The sequence below is a fragment of the Mastigoproctus giganteus genome, chromosome 5 (genome assembly GCF_048544385.1).
Source record: "Mastigoproctus giganteus isolate SK-2022 chromosome 5, ASM4854438v1, whole genome shotgun sequence".
In the NCBI taxonomy this organism is placed as follows: Eukaryota; Metazoa; Arthropoda; class Arachnida; order Uropygi; family Thelyphonidae; genus Mastigoproctus; species Mastigoproctus giganteus.
The window spans coordinates 12,437,415-12,455,622 of NC_143579.1; the positions used below are offsets into that span (position 1 = coordinate 12,437,415).

At 39.1% G+C, this 18,208-nt stretch overlaps 1 protein-coding gene across 5 annotated transcripts in view; it reads left to right on the forward strand.

Annotated features, from left to right (window-relative positions):
• Positions 1 to 18,208, forward strand: part of LOC150085175 (ketosamine-3-kinase-like) — a 143,619-nt gene that overhangs the window by 35,304 nt on the left and 90,107 nt on the right. For all 5 annotated transcript variants that reach the window (XM_090373068.1, XM_090373064.1, XM_090373066.1 and 2 more), the window contains exon 3: positions 4,123 to 4,206. In XM_090373068.1, coding sequence (XP_090229194.1) covers positions 4,123 to 4,206 — 84 coding nt within the window. The remainder of the gene's footprint in view (positions 1 to 4,122; positions 4,207 to 18,208) is intronic.

An 18,208-nucleotide genomic window follows, 5' to 3' on the forward strand; every position in this document is an offset into this window, starting at 1 on the left:
TATAAAAAACTTTCCTGAAATCCAAGTATATGATATCAAAATTATTTTTGCATCCAGTTCTTTTGTTACCACCTTGTAGTATCTGATAAAATTGGTCAGACAAGACTTCTCCTTAACAAACCCATGCTGTGTCTGAACTATAACTGTAGTCTTGTCTAGATGATCCTGCAGTGTTTCTCCAACCAGTGATTCTATTATTTTCCCCGGAATAGAAGTTAAACTAACAGGTCTATAATTATTTGCATCACCCTTTGAACCCTCTTTGTGCATTAGGGATACAATTGCGCATCTCCAGTCCATGGGGACCTCCCCTGACTCTAAGGATGCTCTCATAATTATGGCTAAGGCTTGCTTACTTCCCTCGCTGCCTCCTTCAATATAACTGGATAAATTCCATCTGCCCCATGTGCCTTTTTTATGTTTAACTTCAACAATTTCTCCTCCACTTTGCTCTCAGTTATTACAAAATCATGTAGCTCCCTGTCAGAGTTTGATAAACGTCTGGCATTCCCCTCCTCGAATAACTCCTCGTGTGTGAATGTAGATGCAAAATACTCATTCAGTTTATCAGCCACTTGAGCAGGATCATCAATAATAGAACCTATGTTAAATGGACCAATCTGATTCATCCCCTTCCTTCTTTCTTTACATAAGTAAAGAACTCTTTGCTATTTTTATTTGCATCCTTTTCTGAGGATTTCTCATAATCTGCCTTCGCATACAAGGGGATAATAACCTCCTTGTCTCTGCTACCAAAATTCCTATATATCATTGACAAAACTCCATAATTTTCTCTGGCAGTCTGTCTCCACTGCTCAGAGAACTTCATATATTCAAGTCTTTTTCATTTTCTACCACCCTAAGTGTAGTACCACACAGTTGGTACATTTCTCTGGGATTTTAAAAATGTTAAGATAATTTATTTATTTTCATATTTAGTTTTATCAATGTTAATTTTTTTTTAAATTCTCCTACAGATGGAAGGAAGAATTAAAGACTACAAAGTTTGAAAGGTCAGGTAAAGATGGTGGTGGTTGCATCAATGAGGGAGAAGGACACCGGACTTCTACCCATATGAAGTGCTTTGCATTTGTCAATGTTAAACTTCAGTTGTCACTTTTCAGCCTATCTGCCTAACTTTTCTAGATCCTGTTGCAGGAACATACTGCAACAGGATCTTTACAGTATTCTCCTCAAAAATTTTTCCAGCCAGGTGGCATCATGAAGTAGCCGGGCGGGGAAGTGTAATACTTCGCATAGTACGTCGAATTAATATTGATCGAGATCAGTGAGCAGCACTGTACGGTACCACAAGAATCTGTTAAATTTTAGCAGGGCATTCAGTTCAATTCCCCAGGCGGTGTGCCCATTTGAGAGGTCCTGGGGAGAATACTGCTTTACTGTCATTAACAACTTTGCCAACCTTTGTATCATCTGCAAACTTGGACATTAAGCCTGATATACCTACATCAATATCATTAATAAATACAGAAAACAACAATGGGCCCAACACCGAACACTGGGGGATTCCAATAATAAATTAGTCCATGTAGAGCAGTGTCCATTTATTACCACTCTCTGCCAACTCCCACTCAACCATCCCATTATCCATTGCAGCAACTTGCCTTTAATGCCATACTGTTCCAATTTTTAATGCAGTCTTCCGTGTGCAACAGTATCAAAAGCTTTCCTGAAATCCAAGTATATGATATCAATATTATTTTTTGCATCTAGTTGCTTTGTGACCACATTGTAGTATCCAGTCAAATTGGTCAGACAACACTTCCCCTTAACAAGCACATGCTCTGTCTGAACTATTACTGCAGCCTAGGTGATCTTGCATCACTTCTTTAACCAGTGACTCCATTATTTTCTCTGGAACAGAAGTTAAACTAACAGATCTATAATTATTTGTGTCACCCTTTGAACCTCCTTTGTAAATTGGGGATATATTTGCACATCTCCAGTCCATGGGGACCTCCTCTGAATCTAAGGATGCTCTCATAATTGTGGCTAAGGGTTTGCTAACTCCCTTTCTGCCTCCTTCAATATAACTGGATAGATTCCATCTGCCCCAGGTGCCGTTTTTTATGTTTAACTTCAACAATTTCTCCTCCACTTTGCTCTTCGTCAGTACAAAATCATTTAACTCCCTGTTAGAGTTTAGTAAACATTTGTGCTTCCCTTCCTTACAGAATTCCTCATGTGTTAATGTAGATACATAATACTCATCATTTGTCAGCAATCTGAGCAAATCATCAACAGTCGAACCATCAGCATCAAGTAGACTAATCTGATTCATCCCCTTCCTTCTAAAGTTTACATAAGTAAAGAAGTCTTTGTTGTTTTTCATTGCATCCTTTTGCATCCATAATGCTCACATGTGGGGATTATCTTTACTGTTCGCAATCGAAAGTTGAAATAAACAAGAATCAGAAAAAAACCCCACACATTTCAGTATAATGGTGATAAACATAAACATCTGATGCAAGCTAAGTGTCAGCATTGAAAGATGCTCACATCAAACGTGAAGCCAGCACACTCAATGATTGAAGACAAAAAAAAAAAAGTTGCTAATCTTAAATTCGTGATTTAGAGTGCTTGACTGTAATTGCAAGTAGAGGCTTAAAAACCCTTAAAAAGTATTTTCTTTTATTTTTTTTATGGCCAAACTTCTTAATAATACAGATCAAAAGAATATATTTTTTTATTTTTAATTTTCATTTTTATAAAGGTCTTCCTTTTGGGAAATCCAAAATTACTGTATAACTTAAGTAGTTATCATATATACAAAATTGTCTGCATTTAATTTTTTACTTTGTATATTGCATACATTAAGATATTAATAGTAGTAGTAGTAGTAGTAGTAGTAGTGGCACATGATGCAAGAAAGCAAGTGTAGGAGCTTATGCAGCATCAGCCAAAAAAAATCACACCATTCCCTCCAAATGCCTGTCCAGTTCCTCCTTAAATTTATTTAACCTATCAACTTCCACAACGACAGATGGAAGTTTGTTCCAGCAATTAACCACCCGCTGGCTAAAGGCAAATTTCCGCACATCTATTCTACATCTGTCCTTTCTTAATTTGAACTTATGTCCCCGTAGGGTCAATAATAATAATAAATCAATAATATTAATGGTAATATTATTGATTTGAATTTAAAACTAATCATATTACATTTATTACTAATGTATAGAGTGTGGATGGCTTAAAAACATTCACAAAAGGATGCCCAAAACTTTTCTGATCAGTGGCAGGCATGATGGAATAAGTGTGTGCATTGTTGCACATGGAAATTATATTGAAAAATGTTAACAATGTGAACATTAATTTTATCATTCAATAAAATTAATTTTTTTGCAACATTTACTACCTTTTAATGAAAGTTTGTAATTGTTTTATAAACCTGAAAATTTAATTGACTAATAGTAACATATATATATATATTTTTTTTTTCTCCCCATTTTTAAATAAATATGTATATGTATATACTTAATAAATAGAAATGTGTGTGCATGCACAATTTTGAAATTTAACACACTTAACAATTTTATAAGCTTTTAATGAAAGAGACTGATAGTTTAATGTTTAAGGCATTTTTTTTTCAGCAAAATAATGTGTTAAAAACATTTTTAATTTTTCAAATTTTAAAACATTAAAAAATATGAAATATTACATTAGTAAAAGGTAGAGCACTGGTGCAATACAAATAAAATTCACACAAAAGAAAAATATTTTTTCAGAAATGAAATCAAAAGTTGAATACCTGTTTGATGCAATGTAAGCATTTTTTGTTATAATTATTGAGTGCAGTCAAGTTAATTGAATATGAATTTTATTCTTTAAATGGGTGCTAAATTTTGTCTGTAGTTCTATGGGTACAAGGATGAAAATCATCCTCTTTCCTCTAGCACTAGAATTTTCCTCTAAAACTGTAAATATATATATCTTTATATTTTTCAGTATATTATTTCTTGTTTGTTTTGTGTCTGTGTTGTGAGATAGGAGTAAATATACTCTTATCTGAATATTGTAACTCATGTTGTAGAACTTTTCTTGGATGGTACTATTAACATCTTAGTCTCTCCTTAAGAAGTATTTGTTTTTTTTTTTTCTTAGGCTAGACTTATGTTTGATGGAGAATTGGCTAGTTTAAGGGCACTGCTGGCCACACAGACTATTAGGGTTCCTAAGCCATACGTAGTAAGTATTATTTACACCTGGTACTATTATTTATCATGACTGGCAAAGTGTATTATATCATTTTATCATATAAATTCAAAAAATAATTTTTGTAAATTTCCTATAAGTTTTATTTATGATTTTTTTCATAAAATATATTTTCATCCTTTCCTATGGTAATCTTGAACATTAATGGTCAATTAAATTTCAGAACTTAATAACACAGATGCACTTAATAGGACATATTAACCAAACATTTCATCTTTGTTATTCATCTCTTTCACATGTCTTAGTTATCCTAAAACATCAGCCTTGTGGAAGCCTTGACCAATAGCTAAATTAATTTTGTTTATGAGACTCCTGGCACTCCTATATAAAAAAATTAATTTTATTTTTACTTTTTACTACCCTTATTCTTCCATTATAACTATTTAAGTAGCTTTTATTGGTTGATATGTCCCTTACCAAACATGTGTTGTATTGGGATTGCTCACAAATATTCTCAAGGAGGGTGCAGGTACCATTAACTTTCTCTTGCCACTAAGTTTCCAATGGATCTTCTATCCTCATCGCAGTTAGCAGTTTCCCTTCTCCTGCACAACCTCTTCTTTTCAAATAAATACCATCTTCATTAAACAAATTCATTTTCAAAAGAGGGCAAGCCAAGTTGAGAAATTTCTCAACACTCATAAGCCTCGTAGAGTCCCTTATGTTTGGAATTAATTGACCAAACTCTAATTGAAAAAGATCCCACCTGTCATGTCTGGATTTGAAATGCAGCTACAAGAACATTTTTATCTGGCCTGCATGACCTCTTACTGTTGGGCTATATCCACAGTTCATTTATGCTTTAAATCATTAGTACCTGCTTGTATAATCATACTGCCTTTAGTTCCTTGATAAATGACAACTGGTTTCTTACATCCTCAATTTTGGCATCAGGCAGAATAGAATCAGGCACTCTGGTTTTATTCTGTCTGTGTTTTTTTACAGAAAACGTTCCCAGTTGCCCTTACAGGTGAGCATTAGCATTAGCAGAGGCATATAGAAGGAGAATTTTTTTCAGCCTGGACTGTACTTATTAACAGGAGAGACTGCTTCTACAGTGATGGGATACACTTAAATAGAAGGGTGCAAGAATATTTGCTGATGCTATAGAGGCAGTGTTAGGTGAGTCGGAAAACTGCTAGCTTGGGGGGATACAAGGACTAATAGAGTAACAGTAGCCACTTGCAGAGGTCAAAGTGATTCTTGCACTGCTTCTATTAGAATGAGCAGCAGCCGGAAAACAAGATACAGGGTATTTCAGAAACTGCTGGGAGCCATTGCAGAACAAGTAAACACATGGGTTGTGTTAGGGTAGCTAAGAATACAAACAGGTGCATGTATACTTGCGTGTACACCAATGCTAGGAGTTTGGTAAATAAATTTGATGAATTTGAGAGAGAGAGAGAGAAAATCTTTATTGTACAGTAAAGATACAGATACAATAATGTGCCCGCCACAGCCAGGAGGCCAGGGGCTTGACAATGATATAGGGTAATATAAAAATATGTACAGTATAAAAATTTGTGCAGTATAAAAGATTACATAACAATTAAAAACGTAGCATTAGCCATTCAATAGATATGAGTATGTACATAGTTGTGAGGCAGACAGTACACCAAGGTATGTGCACGTTCATATGTACAAAGCACATATTTAAGCATATTCACACAAGTCAGAATATTTCACAGTGCCAAATTGATGTTCGGTATTGCATTTTGTTGTGAGACAGTTCATCGATTTGCCTGCGACGTGCCGTTATGCGCCTCATAGGAGATAGCAGATGGAGATATCAGTATGAGTCGACATCAGGGGCCAAACAAAAGGGGAACAAGTTCGGCCAACGAGCGCCTGTAATTGCGATCAGAAGCGAATTTCTGCAGGTCAACTCCGATCATTAGCAGGGCTTGTACTGTAGGAAGTACTTGTCCAGGTAGGAATCTGTCACTGATCTTCAGCCTGTTCCGTTGTAGCTGAAGAAGAGGGGTGGCTTGTAAGGAAGGAAGTGGAACATGCCACTGGCATATATCCCAGAAGTCAGGGGAGTTGATTTTGCCAACCAGCATTTTGACTGTGGTCACAGTTCTCCTCGTGCTGATTATTTGAGGCAGCCGCGGGATTTCGAGTTGGTCGGCCATGCTGGTGGTCCTCTGCTGAGGGGGGAGTTGATGTTTGTGGGTTGCCCACTTCAATATCCAGTATTCACTGGCGAAGATGGGCATCATGAGAGAAGGTACTGCAGATGCCCATATTTCAGAGGCATACAGAAAGGTAAGATACACAATGGTTTCCAGATATCTGATTGTGGTTCTTGCGTCTGTGTTATGAAGAAGATGTTGACGGGCAATCCAGCGCATTCGGTTGATCTTGCGTAGAACACATTCAATGTGACAGTTGAACCTAAGGTTTGGGTCGAAGGTTACACCGAGATCTTTGTGTTTAGTAACACTTGGAATAACTGCACCCTGCAGTGAGGGTTGTATGGATGTGGGACACTTCTTCAGAGAAAAAACCATAATAACGGATTTTTGGGGGTTCAGTTTGAGACCGAAATGGTTGAGATGGCTAGAGAAAGCTGTGATCTTATTACAGATTTCCGATGTGATCACTCCCCTGTCGGCTGATGGTGGTATTTCCGTTAGGAACTTTATATCGTTGGCGTAGGTAATGACATCATCTCTGTTACACACAAACGGAATAAGGAGGGCGGTAAAAAGTAACCCCGATAAAACGCCACCTTGCGGCACACCAGCATTGATGGATCGGGTGTAGCAGAGGTTACGATGAGTGAGGTACACTGTTCTATTCCAGAGGAGCGAGTGCAGAAAAGCGAAAACGTCACCTTTGATCCGAAAGAAATCGGTTAGGAGATTCAGAAGGGCTGAGATGTTGAGGCTATCAAAAGCAGCTTCAATATCGGCATAAACAACCACCATTTCTGATTTGGCCTCAAATGCATTTAAAATTTCCGTTTGGACTGCCAGAAGGTTGGAGACAGTTGATCACTTAGGGAGAACATAATGGAGTTGTTTTGATGATTGGGGAAGAAGATGGCGTGTTATATGCGGAAGAAGGACTTTTTCCAGTAGCTTTAGGAGCGTGGATGCAGTGGAAATCAGTCTATAGTGCTTCGGCTGGCTTGGTAGTTGAACTTTAGGTAGTGGGGCAAGATTGTATTTGCTCCAGGATGCAGGAAACACTCTATGAGAGAGGATGGAGTTGAACAAGTAGAGCAGAGGATCAAGGATATATGGACTGAGGCACTTTACGATGAAATGCGGGACTTTATCGATGCCAGCGATGCATGACGGACGCAATGAGTTGATGGCTTGACGAAGCTGCTGTCGATCGATTTGAATGGAAAACAGCTCATCATCTGGACTAGAAATGAGGTCTGGTTGGTAATCATATGGTTGTATGATGTTGTCTTGGAATCTGGCTATATAGTTGATCCATTCAACTGGATTGAAATTGGAATCTGGTTCAGAGTTACAAGTATATGGCACTTTGCCTTTGGATAAGGTCTTGTCAGTATATTCTTTAATAGCTTGCGATTTCAGTCTGTTAAACAGTGCTCTAGCTTTGGAGTACTGAGTTCTGTCATATGCTGTACCAGACTGTTTCCACTGTTTGCACTTGAAACTGTAATTTAGATCCGAAGACCACCAAGCATTAGTTCTAGCGGAGATACTGACCTGTTTAGCTGCTGAGAACATAGTAACAGTGAGCAACCATCTAGTTAATAACCATCTAGTTGAGGTATTGCTCAAAGCATCAAAGGCGGATATTGTTGGGATATCAGAGACGTGGTGTCACACAGATATAAGGAATGCAGAACTGGAATTTCGGGAGTACAACGTCTACAGAAAGGATAGACAGGATAGAAAAGGAGGAGGGGTTATGCTATTAGTTAAGAAACACATAAAATCCAAGGAAGTGAAGCCAGTCGACATCGCTGGACAGTGCAGTGTCGAGTCAGTTTGGTGTGACATAAGCATTGGGAGATCAAAATTGAGAGTAGGAGTGTGCTATTGGCCTAATGGTTCTGATGAGTATAATAAGAAACTGTACAGGGAAATAGAGTGGGCCAGTACATCAGAGAGTCTTATAATGGTGGATTTTAATTTCCCAGATATTGACTGGAATTTCTGGGTTGGTCACTCACACACTAGCAAGGCTTTTGTGGTTTTATTGTGGATTTTGCGGATTTATTTTCTACATCAGCATATTCGGGAGGCAACTAGAGGAAGTAATACTCTTGATTTGATTATCAGTAGTGATTCTGCATGCATTAAGAATTTGCAGATAAAGGAACCACTAAGTGGCAGTGATCACAGTGTGCTGAAAGATTTACTCAAAGAGGTAACTACCATCAGGGGTAAAGGGAGGGGTTATTGCTTTCGTAAAGGCAACTACAATGGTCTGAGACAGTATTTAAATTCTATACAGTGGGACCAACTGAAGATGTTACCAACAGCAAATTCAAAATGGGAAGCATTCAAAGAACTTATCTTGGAAGCTACTAGGCTTTACCTACCAACTAAGAAATATTGTTCAAGGTTTAGGCCTAAATGGATGTCAGATGAACTAATGAGACATATGATAGAGAAGAAAAATGCATGGGATACATATAAATTAACACATGACACAGAAGCCTATGATAGATACAAGTTGATCTGTAACCAAGTTACAAAGGAGGTTACGCAGGCAAAGGAAGATTACGAGAAATCTTTGGCAAGGGATGCAAAGAAAAACAGCAAAGAGATCTTTACTTATGTAAACTCTAGAAGGAAGGGGATGAATCAGATTGGTCCACTTGATATCGATGGGTCAAGTGTTGATGATCCTGCTTAGGTAGCTAACAAACTAAATGAATATTTTGCATCGACATTCACATATGAGGAGTTATTCAGCGAGGGGAATGCCAGAGGTGTATTCAACTCTGGCAGTAAGCTAGAGAATCTTATAATACCTGAGAGTAAAATGGAGGAGAAATTGTTAAAGATAAACACAAGAAAGGCACCTGGGGTGGATGGGATCTATCCAGTTATATTAAAGGAGGCAGCAAAGGAAGTAAGCAAACCCTTAGCCATAATTATGAGAGCTTCCTTGGACTCAGAGGAAGTATCCATGGACTGGAGATGTGCAAATGTGACCCCAATTCACAAAGGAGGATCAAAGGGCGACACAAGTAATTATAGACCTGTTAGTTTAACTTCTGTTCCCGGAAAATTAATGGAGGCACTGGTTAAAGAAGCACTGCAGGAGTATCTAGAAAAGACTTCAGTTATGGCTCAGAGAAAGCATGGTTTTGTTAAGGGGAAGTCTTGCCTGACCAATTTGATTGGATACTATGATGCAGTCACAAAAGAACTGGATGCAGGGAATAACTTTGATATTATATACTTGGATCTTAGAAAGGCTTTTGATTCTGTTGCACATGGAAGACTGCTGCACAAATTGGAGCAGTGTGGCAATGGAGGCAAATTGCTGCTATGGATAAAGGGGTGGTTGAGGGGGAGAAGACAGAGAGTGGTTATCAATGGACACTGCTCATCGTGGACTAATGTTATTAGTGGAGTCCCTCAGGGTTCAGTGTTGGGTCCATTATTGTTTTCTGTATTTATAAATGATATTGATGATGGTATATCAAGCTTAATGTCCAAGTTTTCAGACGATACAAAGGTTGGCAGGGTTGTCAAGGACACTACTGACACTATGCTGCTGCAACAGGATCTGGAAAGGTTGAGCAGATGGGCTGAGAGGTGGAAAATGAAGTTAAACATTGACAAATGTAAAGTACTACATATGGGAAACAGCAACCCCAGAGCAACGTATCAACTCTGTGGTACTACACTGACAGTGGTAGAGAATGAAAAGGACCTGTAGGTAATTGTGCAGGCAGATATGAAGTTCTCTGAGCAGTGCAGACGGGATGCAAGAGTAGCTCATGGTGTCTTGTCAGTGATATACAGGAATTTTTCTAGCATTGATAAAGAGGTGATTATTCCCTTGTATAAGGCAATGGTCAGGCCACACCTTGAGTACTGTATACAGGTCGGGAAGCCTCATTTCAAGAAGGATGTAGAGCTGCTGGAACGAGTACAGAGAAGGGCAACAAGATTAGTGAATGGAACAATACGAAGAAAGGCTTACGTTTTGCAAATTACAGTGTCTGGAGACTAGGCACCAGTGAGGTGATCTGATAGAAGTGTAGTTGGCTGGTGGAACAGACTTCCATCCCTTGTCGTGGAAGTTGATAGCCTAAATAAATTTAAGGCTCAGCTGGACAGGTGTTTCGAACGAACAGAGATGTGAAAGTGAAAGTGGGGTTTTTTTTTTTTTTTTTTTGGCTGATGCTGCATAAGCTTGCTTTCTTGAATCATATGCCTCTACTAATGCTAATGCTAATATGATGCAAGAAAGCAAGCTTATGCAGCATCAGCGAAAAAAAAAAAAAAAAAAAAAAAACGCTCCCATTTCACCCCTCCATTCATTCCAAATACATGTTCGGCTCAATCTTAAATTTATTTAGGCTATCAACTTCCATAACAAAGGATGGAAGTCTGTTCCACCAATCAACTACCCGCTGGCTAAAGGCAAACTTCCGAACATCTATCCCACATCTGTCTTTCCTCAATTTGAATTTATGCCCTCTCCGGTGATTATTCTGCAAGAGGAAGAATCCCACCAGCATTGAGCATGCTCAAACCATTCAAGGCTTTATACACCTCTATCAGATCACATCGCAGATGCCTAGTCTTCAGATACTGTATTTGCAAAATTTAAGCCTTTCTTCATAACAGCAACCCTTTGTTCCATTCACTAATCTTGTTGCCCTTCTCTGTACTTGTTCCAACAGCTCTACATCTTTCTTAAAATGAGGCCTCCAGACCTGTTTACAGTACTCAAGGTGTGGCCAGACCATTGCCTTATACAAGGGGATATTCACCTCCTTATCCCTGCTAGAAAAATTCCTGTATATCATTGACAAGACACCATGAGCTACTCTTGCAGACCGTTTGCACTGCTCAGAAAACTTCATATCTGCCTGCAAAATTACCCCCAGTTCCTTTTCATTCTCTATCACTGTCAGAGTAATACCACAGAGTTGATACGTTGCTCTGGGGTTGCTGTTTCCCATATGTAGTACTTTACATTTGTCAATGTAAAACTTTATTTGCCACCTCTCAGCCCATCTGCTCAACCTTTCCAGATCCTGTTGCAGCAGCATAGCATCAGTAGTGTCCTTAACAACCCTGCCAACCTTCGTATCATCTGCAAACTTGGACATTAAGCTTGATATACCATCATCAATATCATTTATAAATACAGAAAACAACAATGGACCCAACAGTGAACCCTGAGGGATTCCACTAATAACATTAGTCCACGATGAGCAGTGTCCATTGATTACCACTGTCTGTCCTCTCCCACTCAACCATCCCTTTATCCATAGCAGCAATTTGCCCCCAGTGCCACACTGCTCCAATCTGTTCAGAAGTCTTCCATGTGCAATAGTATCAAAAGCCTTTCTAAGATCCAAATATATGATATCAAAGTTATTCCCTGCATCCAGTTCCTTTGTAACCACATCATAGTATCCAATCAGATTGTTCAGGCAAGACTTTCCCTTAACAAAACCATGCTGTGTCCTATCTATAACTGAAGTCTTGTCTAGATGATGCTGCAGTACTTCTCTAACCAGTGCCTCCATTACTTTTTGTGGAGCAGAAGTTAAACTAACAGGTCTATAATTATTTGTGTCACCCTTTGATCCTCCTTTGTGAATTGGGGTCACATTTTCACATCTCCAGTCCATGGGTACTTCCCCTGAGTCCAAGGAAGCTCTCATGATTATGGCTAATGATTTGCTTACTTCCTTTGCTGCCTCCTTTAATATAACTGGATAGATCCCATCCATCCCGGGTGCCCTTTTTTATGTTTATCTTCACCAATTTCTCCTCCACTTTCCTCTCAGTTATTACAAAATCATCTAGCTCACTGCCAGAGTTTAATTCATCTCTGGTATTCCCCTGCCTGAATAACTCCTCATGTGTGAATGTAGATGCATTTTTCTTCTCTGCCATATGTCTCATTAGTTCATCTGACATCCATTTAGGCCTAAGCTTTGAACAATATTTCTTAGTTGGTATCTAAAGCCTAGTAGCTTCCAAGATAAATTCTTTGAATGCTTCCCATTTTGAATTTGCTGTTGGTAACATCATCAGTTGGTCCCACCGTATAGAATTTAAATACTGTCTCAGACCACCGTAGTCACCTGTATGAAAGCAAAAAGTCTTCCCTTTACCCCTGATGGTAGTTACCTCTTTGAGTAAATCTTTCAGCACACTGTGATCACTGCCACTTAGTGGCTCCTTTATCTGCAGATTCTTAATGCATGAAGAATCACTACTGATAATCAGATCAAGATTATTACTCCCTCTAGTTGCCTCCCGAACATGCTGATGTAGAAAACAATCATCCAATAAATCCGCAAGATCCTTGCTAGTGTGTGAGTGACCAACCCACAAATTTCAGTCAATATCTGGGAAATTAAAATCCCCCATTATAAGACTCTCTGATTTACTAGCCCACTCTATTTACCTGTACGGTTTCTTATTATACTCATCAGAGTCATTAGGCCTATAACACACTCCTACTCCTAATTTTGATCTCCCAATGCTTGTGTCACACCAAACTGACTTGACACTGCACTGTCCAGCAATGTTGACTGGCTTCACTTCCTTGGATTTTATGTGTTTCTTAAATAATAGCATAACCCCTCATCCCTTCCTATCCTGTCTATCCTTCCTGTACACATTGTTCTCCCCAAATTCCAGTTCTGCATTCCTTATATCTGTGTGACACCACATCTCTGATATCCCAACAACATCTGCCTTTGATGTTTTGAGCAATACCTCAAATTCATGAAATTTATTTACGAAACTCCTAGCATTGGTGTATACGCAAGTATACATGCACCTATTCCTATTCTTAGCTACCCTAACACAACCCATGTGTTTACTTGTACTGCAATGATTCCCAGCAGTCTCTGAAATACCCTGCATCTTGTTTTCCAGGCTGCTGCTCATTCCAATAGAAGTAGTGCAAGAATCAGTCTCAAGAGTCTCTCAATAAAAGTACCTTGTTATGAACCAGTGCATCTGGCACCCAATAATCCATATATAATGATTCATTCTTAGGGTCAGATCAGTGAGGAGTTCAGGCTTTATGCATTACTAATTTTAATTATTATTTATATGACTAATACAATTAATCATATTAATAATAACATGACCACAGGAAATTTTTCCTTAAATTTCTGAAACCGTGAGTTAGTAAGTGTATAAATCAGTAGTTTACTATTAATTAATACACTTATTACATCATTAGCATTAGCATTAGCATTAGCAGAGGCATATGATGCAAGAAAGCAAGCTTATTCAGCATCAGCCAAAAAAAAAAAAAAAAAACACACCACTCCCATTTCACCCCTCCGTTCGTTCGAAATACCTGTCCAGTTGAGCTTTAAATTTGTTTAGGCTATCAACTTCAACAACAAGTGATGGAAGTCGGTTCCACCAACCAACCACCCGCTGGCCAAAGGCAAATTTCCGCACACCTATCCGACATCCGTCCTTCCTCAATTTGAATTTATGCCCTCTGAGGTGATTATTCTGAGAAAGATGAAGAATCCCATTGGCATTGAGCATGCTCAAACCATTCAAAGCCTTATACACCTCTATCAGATCACCTCGCCGGTGCCTAGTCTCCAGACTCTGTAATTTGCAAAACTTAAGCCTTTCTTCGTAAGAGCAACCCTTTGTTCCATTTACTAATCTTGTTGCCCTTCTCTGTACCCGTTCCAGCAGCTCTACATCCTTCTTGAAATGAGGCCTCCAGACCTGTATACAGTACTCAAGATGTGGCCTTACCATTGCCTTATACAAGGGAATAATCACCTCCTTATCCCTGCTAGAAAAATTCCTGTATATCATTGACAAGACACCATGCGCTACTCTTGCAGCTCGTCTGCACTGCTCAGAGAACTTCATATCTGCCTGCACAATTACCCCCAGGTCCTTTTCATTCTCCACCACTGTCAGTGTAGTACCGCAGAGTTGATACGTTGCTCTGGGGTTACTGTTTCCCATATGCAGCACTTTACATTTGTCGATGTTAAACCTCATTTGCCACCTCTCAGCCCATCTGTTCAACCTTTCCAGATCCTGTTGCAGCAGCATAGCGTCAGTATTGTCCTTAACGACCCTGCCAACCTTTGTATCATCTGCAAACTTGGACATTAAACTTGATATCCCATCATCAATATCATTCATAAACACCGAAAACAACAACGGACCCAACACTGAACCTTGAGGAACTCCACTAATAACATTAGTCCACGTTGAGCAGTGTCCATTGATTACCACTCTCTGTCTTCTGCCACTCAACCATCCCCTTATCCATAGCAGCAATTTGCCTCCAATGCCACACTGCTCCAATTTGTGCAGCAGTCTTCCATGTGCAACAGTATCAAAAGCCTTTCTAAGATCCAAATATATAATATCAAAGTTATTCCCTGCATCCAGTTCTTTTGTGACTACATCATAGTATCCAATCAAATTGGTCAGGCAAGACCTGCCCTTAACAAAACCATGCTGCGTCTGAGCTATAACTGAATTCTTGTCTAGATGATCCTGCAGTGCTTCTTTAACCAGTGCCTCCATTAATTTACCTGGAACAGAAGTTAAACTAACAGGTCTATAATTACTTGTGTCAGCCTTTGATCCTCCTTTGTGAATTGGGGTTACATTTGCACATCTCCAGTCTATGGGCACCTCCCCTGAGTCCAAAGAAGCTCTCATAATTATGGCTAGGGGTTTGCATACTTCCTTTGCTGCCTCCTTTAATATAACTGGATAGATCCCATCCACCCCAGGTGCCTTTTTTATGTTTATCCTCAACAATCTCTCCTCCACTTTCCTCTCAGTTATTACAAAATCATCCAGCTCACTGCCAATGTTTACTTTACCTACATCATTCTCTTTCCTGAATAACTCCTCATGCGTGAATGTAGATGCAAAATACTCGTTTAGATTGTTAGCCACCTGAGCAGGATCCTCAACTGTTGAACCATCAATATCCAGTGGACCAATCTGATTCATCCCTTTCCTTTTCGAGTTCAAGTATGTAAAAAACTCTTTTCTGTTTTTCTTTGCATCCTTTGCCAAGGATTTTTCATAGTCTGCCTTTGCCTGCCTAATCTCCTTTGTGACTTGGTTACAGACCAACTTATATCTATCATAGGCTTCCATGTCACCCATTAATTTGTAAGTATCCCATGCATTTTTCTTCTCTGCCACATGTCTCATTAGTTCATCTGACAACCATTTAGGCCTAAACCTCGAACAATATTTCTTAGTTGGTATGTAAAGCCTGGTAGCCTCCAAGATTAGTTCCTTGAATGCTTCCCATTTTGAGTTTGCTGTTGGTAACATCATCAGTTGGTCCCACTGTATAGAATTTAAATACTGTCTCAGACCATCGTAGTCGCCTTTACGAAAACAAAAACCCTTCCCTTTACCTCTGATGGTAGTTACCTCCTTGAGTAAATCCCACTTCAACACACTGTGATCACTGCCACCTAGTGGTTCATTTATCTGCAGGTTCTTAATGCATGAAGAATCACTACTGATAATCAGATCAAGAGTATTGCTCCCTCTTGTTGCCTCACGAACATGCTGATGTAGAAAACAATCATCCAATAAATCCACAAAAGCCTTGCTAGTGTGCGAGTGACCAACCCACAAATTCCAGTCAATATCTGGGAAATTAAAGTCCCCCATTATAAGACTCTCAGATTTACTGGCCCACTCTATTTCCCTGTACAATATCTTATTATACTCATCAGAGTCATTAGGCCTATAGCACACTCCTACTCTCAATTTTGATTTCCCTATGCTTATGTCGCACCAAACTGACTCGACACTGCCCTGTCCATCGATGTCGACTGGCTTCACTTCCTTGGACTTTATGTGTTTCTTAATTAATAGCATAACTCCTCCTCCCCTCCTGTCCTGTCTATCCTTTCTATACACATTGTATTCCCCAAATTCCAGTTCCGCATTACTTATATCTGTGTGACACCACGTCTCTGATATCCCAACAATATCTGCCTTTGATGTTTTGAGCAATACCTCAAATTCATCAAATTTATTTACCAAACTCCTAGCATTGGTGTACACGCAGGTATACATGCACCTGTTTCTATTCTTAGCTACCCTAACACAACCCATGTGTTTACTTGTACCGCAATGACTACCAGCAGTCTCCGAAATATCCTGCATCTTGTTTTTCAGACTTCTGCTCATTTCAATAGAAGCAGTGCAAGAATCACTTCCACCTCTGCCAGTGGCTACTGTTAATCTATTAGTCCTTGTATCCCCCCCAACTAGCAGTTTTCCGACCCACCTAACACTGCCTCGACAGCATCAGCAAAAATTCTTGCACCCTTTCTATTTAAGTGTATCCCATCCCTGTAGAAGCAATCTCTCCTGTTAACAAGTACAGTCCAGGCTGAAAAAAATTCTACCCCTTGAGCCTTGCACAATCCCTCCAGGGCCGAATTGATCGACAAGGCTCTCATCATATACTCCCTCCTATCGTGTCTGGGCAGAATTGCAGACACTTTCAAGTTCAACCCTAATTCACGGCTTTTTTTCAACAGTGACCTGTACTTGCTAAGTAATTCCGCCGGTCTCCTACTCTTAATATCATTAGTGCCAACGTGTACAACTATATCACCTTTTGTGCCCTTAAAAGATGATATCCGCTCTACAACGTCATCAACCTTTGCCCCTGGCAGACATACCCTGGTCCTATTCCACCTATCCTTTTTACAAAGTATGTTCCCCGTTTCCCTGACAATAGAGTCACCAACAACTACTAGTTCCTGTGGGACCAGCGCATTCTGCCTAGGGGGCTGCTTCTGTGTTGCCTGATGACCAAGTGCAAGCTCTGGCGTTGATGTGGGCAGCTGAGAGCCTGATGGGCCCCTCAATTTATTTCCTTCGAGGGCATCCACCCTGTCCTTCAAGCTCTCATAAAGGCCCATAACAACGCTGAGTTGCCGCCTGATTTCCTTGCACTCCTTACATCGTGCACACACAAAGACATCCCCCTTGGCAGTATCATGTCCCGTACCCGACTGCTCCGCAAACATCAAGCAAACAGTGCATTTTAATAGACTGTGATTCAGAGGGCAACTGCCCCCCTCAGTTCTCCCCTGAACCACAGCACTCCCATTAGCTTGAGCCTTTTGCTTTGCTGCTCTGGTCAGAGTCATGATTCCGATTTAATTCAATAAAATTCAAAACAAAAATTAAATCCTTAAGTTATATCCCAAAACAGTTATGTTATATATATATTTTTTTCGGTATCTAGTGTTTTCTACGAGTTCCCTTTATACAACTTCCGTATCACGTGTACCACTATAGTTATGTATTAATTATTTGTTACGATTAAGTCGTTATATATATATATATATATATATAGAGTTAAAAGTACAATTTAATTGACAATAAAGTTTATCAAGATTAATAGATTTACTGATTAATTGACAATATTATATTATGCACTATACGACACTAAGCTTATGCTATCGTGTAAAAATGGCGGGAATTCACGAACGGTATTTCTACGGACTCGTAAGTATTGATTAGCTTCCAAATCTCGCTATCTCAATTTAGAATAAACTAAGGATCCTGACTAGGTCTATAATCTACTTATAGATGATAATTTGATATAACAGTTGGTTAATAAATCGACTAAATTTGGTTAAAAAAAAAATTTGGTTTGTGACACGTGGATTTGATACCGTTACCGATACTAAGTAATATCTACGAAATCTCTGTCTAAGTTAAACTTTAAACTAAGTATCGTAACTAGGAATATAAAGCTACTCTAGAAAATAAGT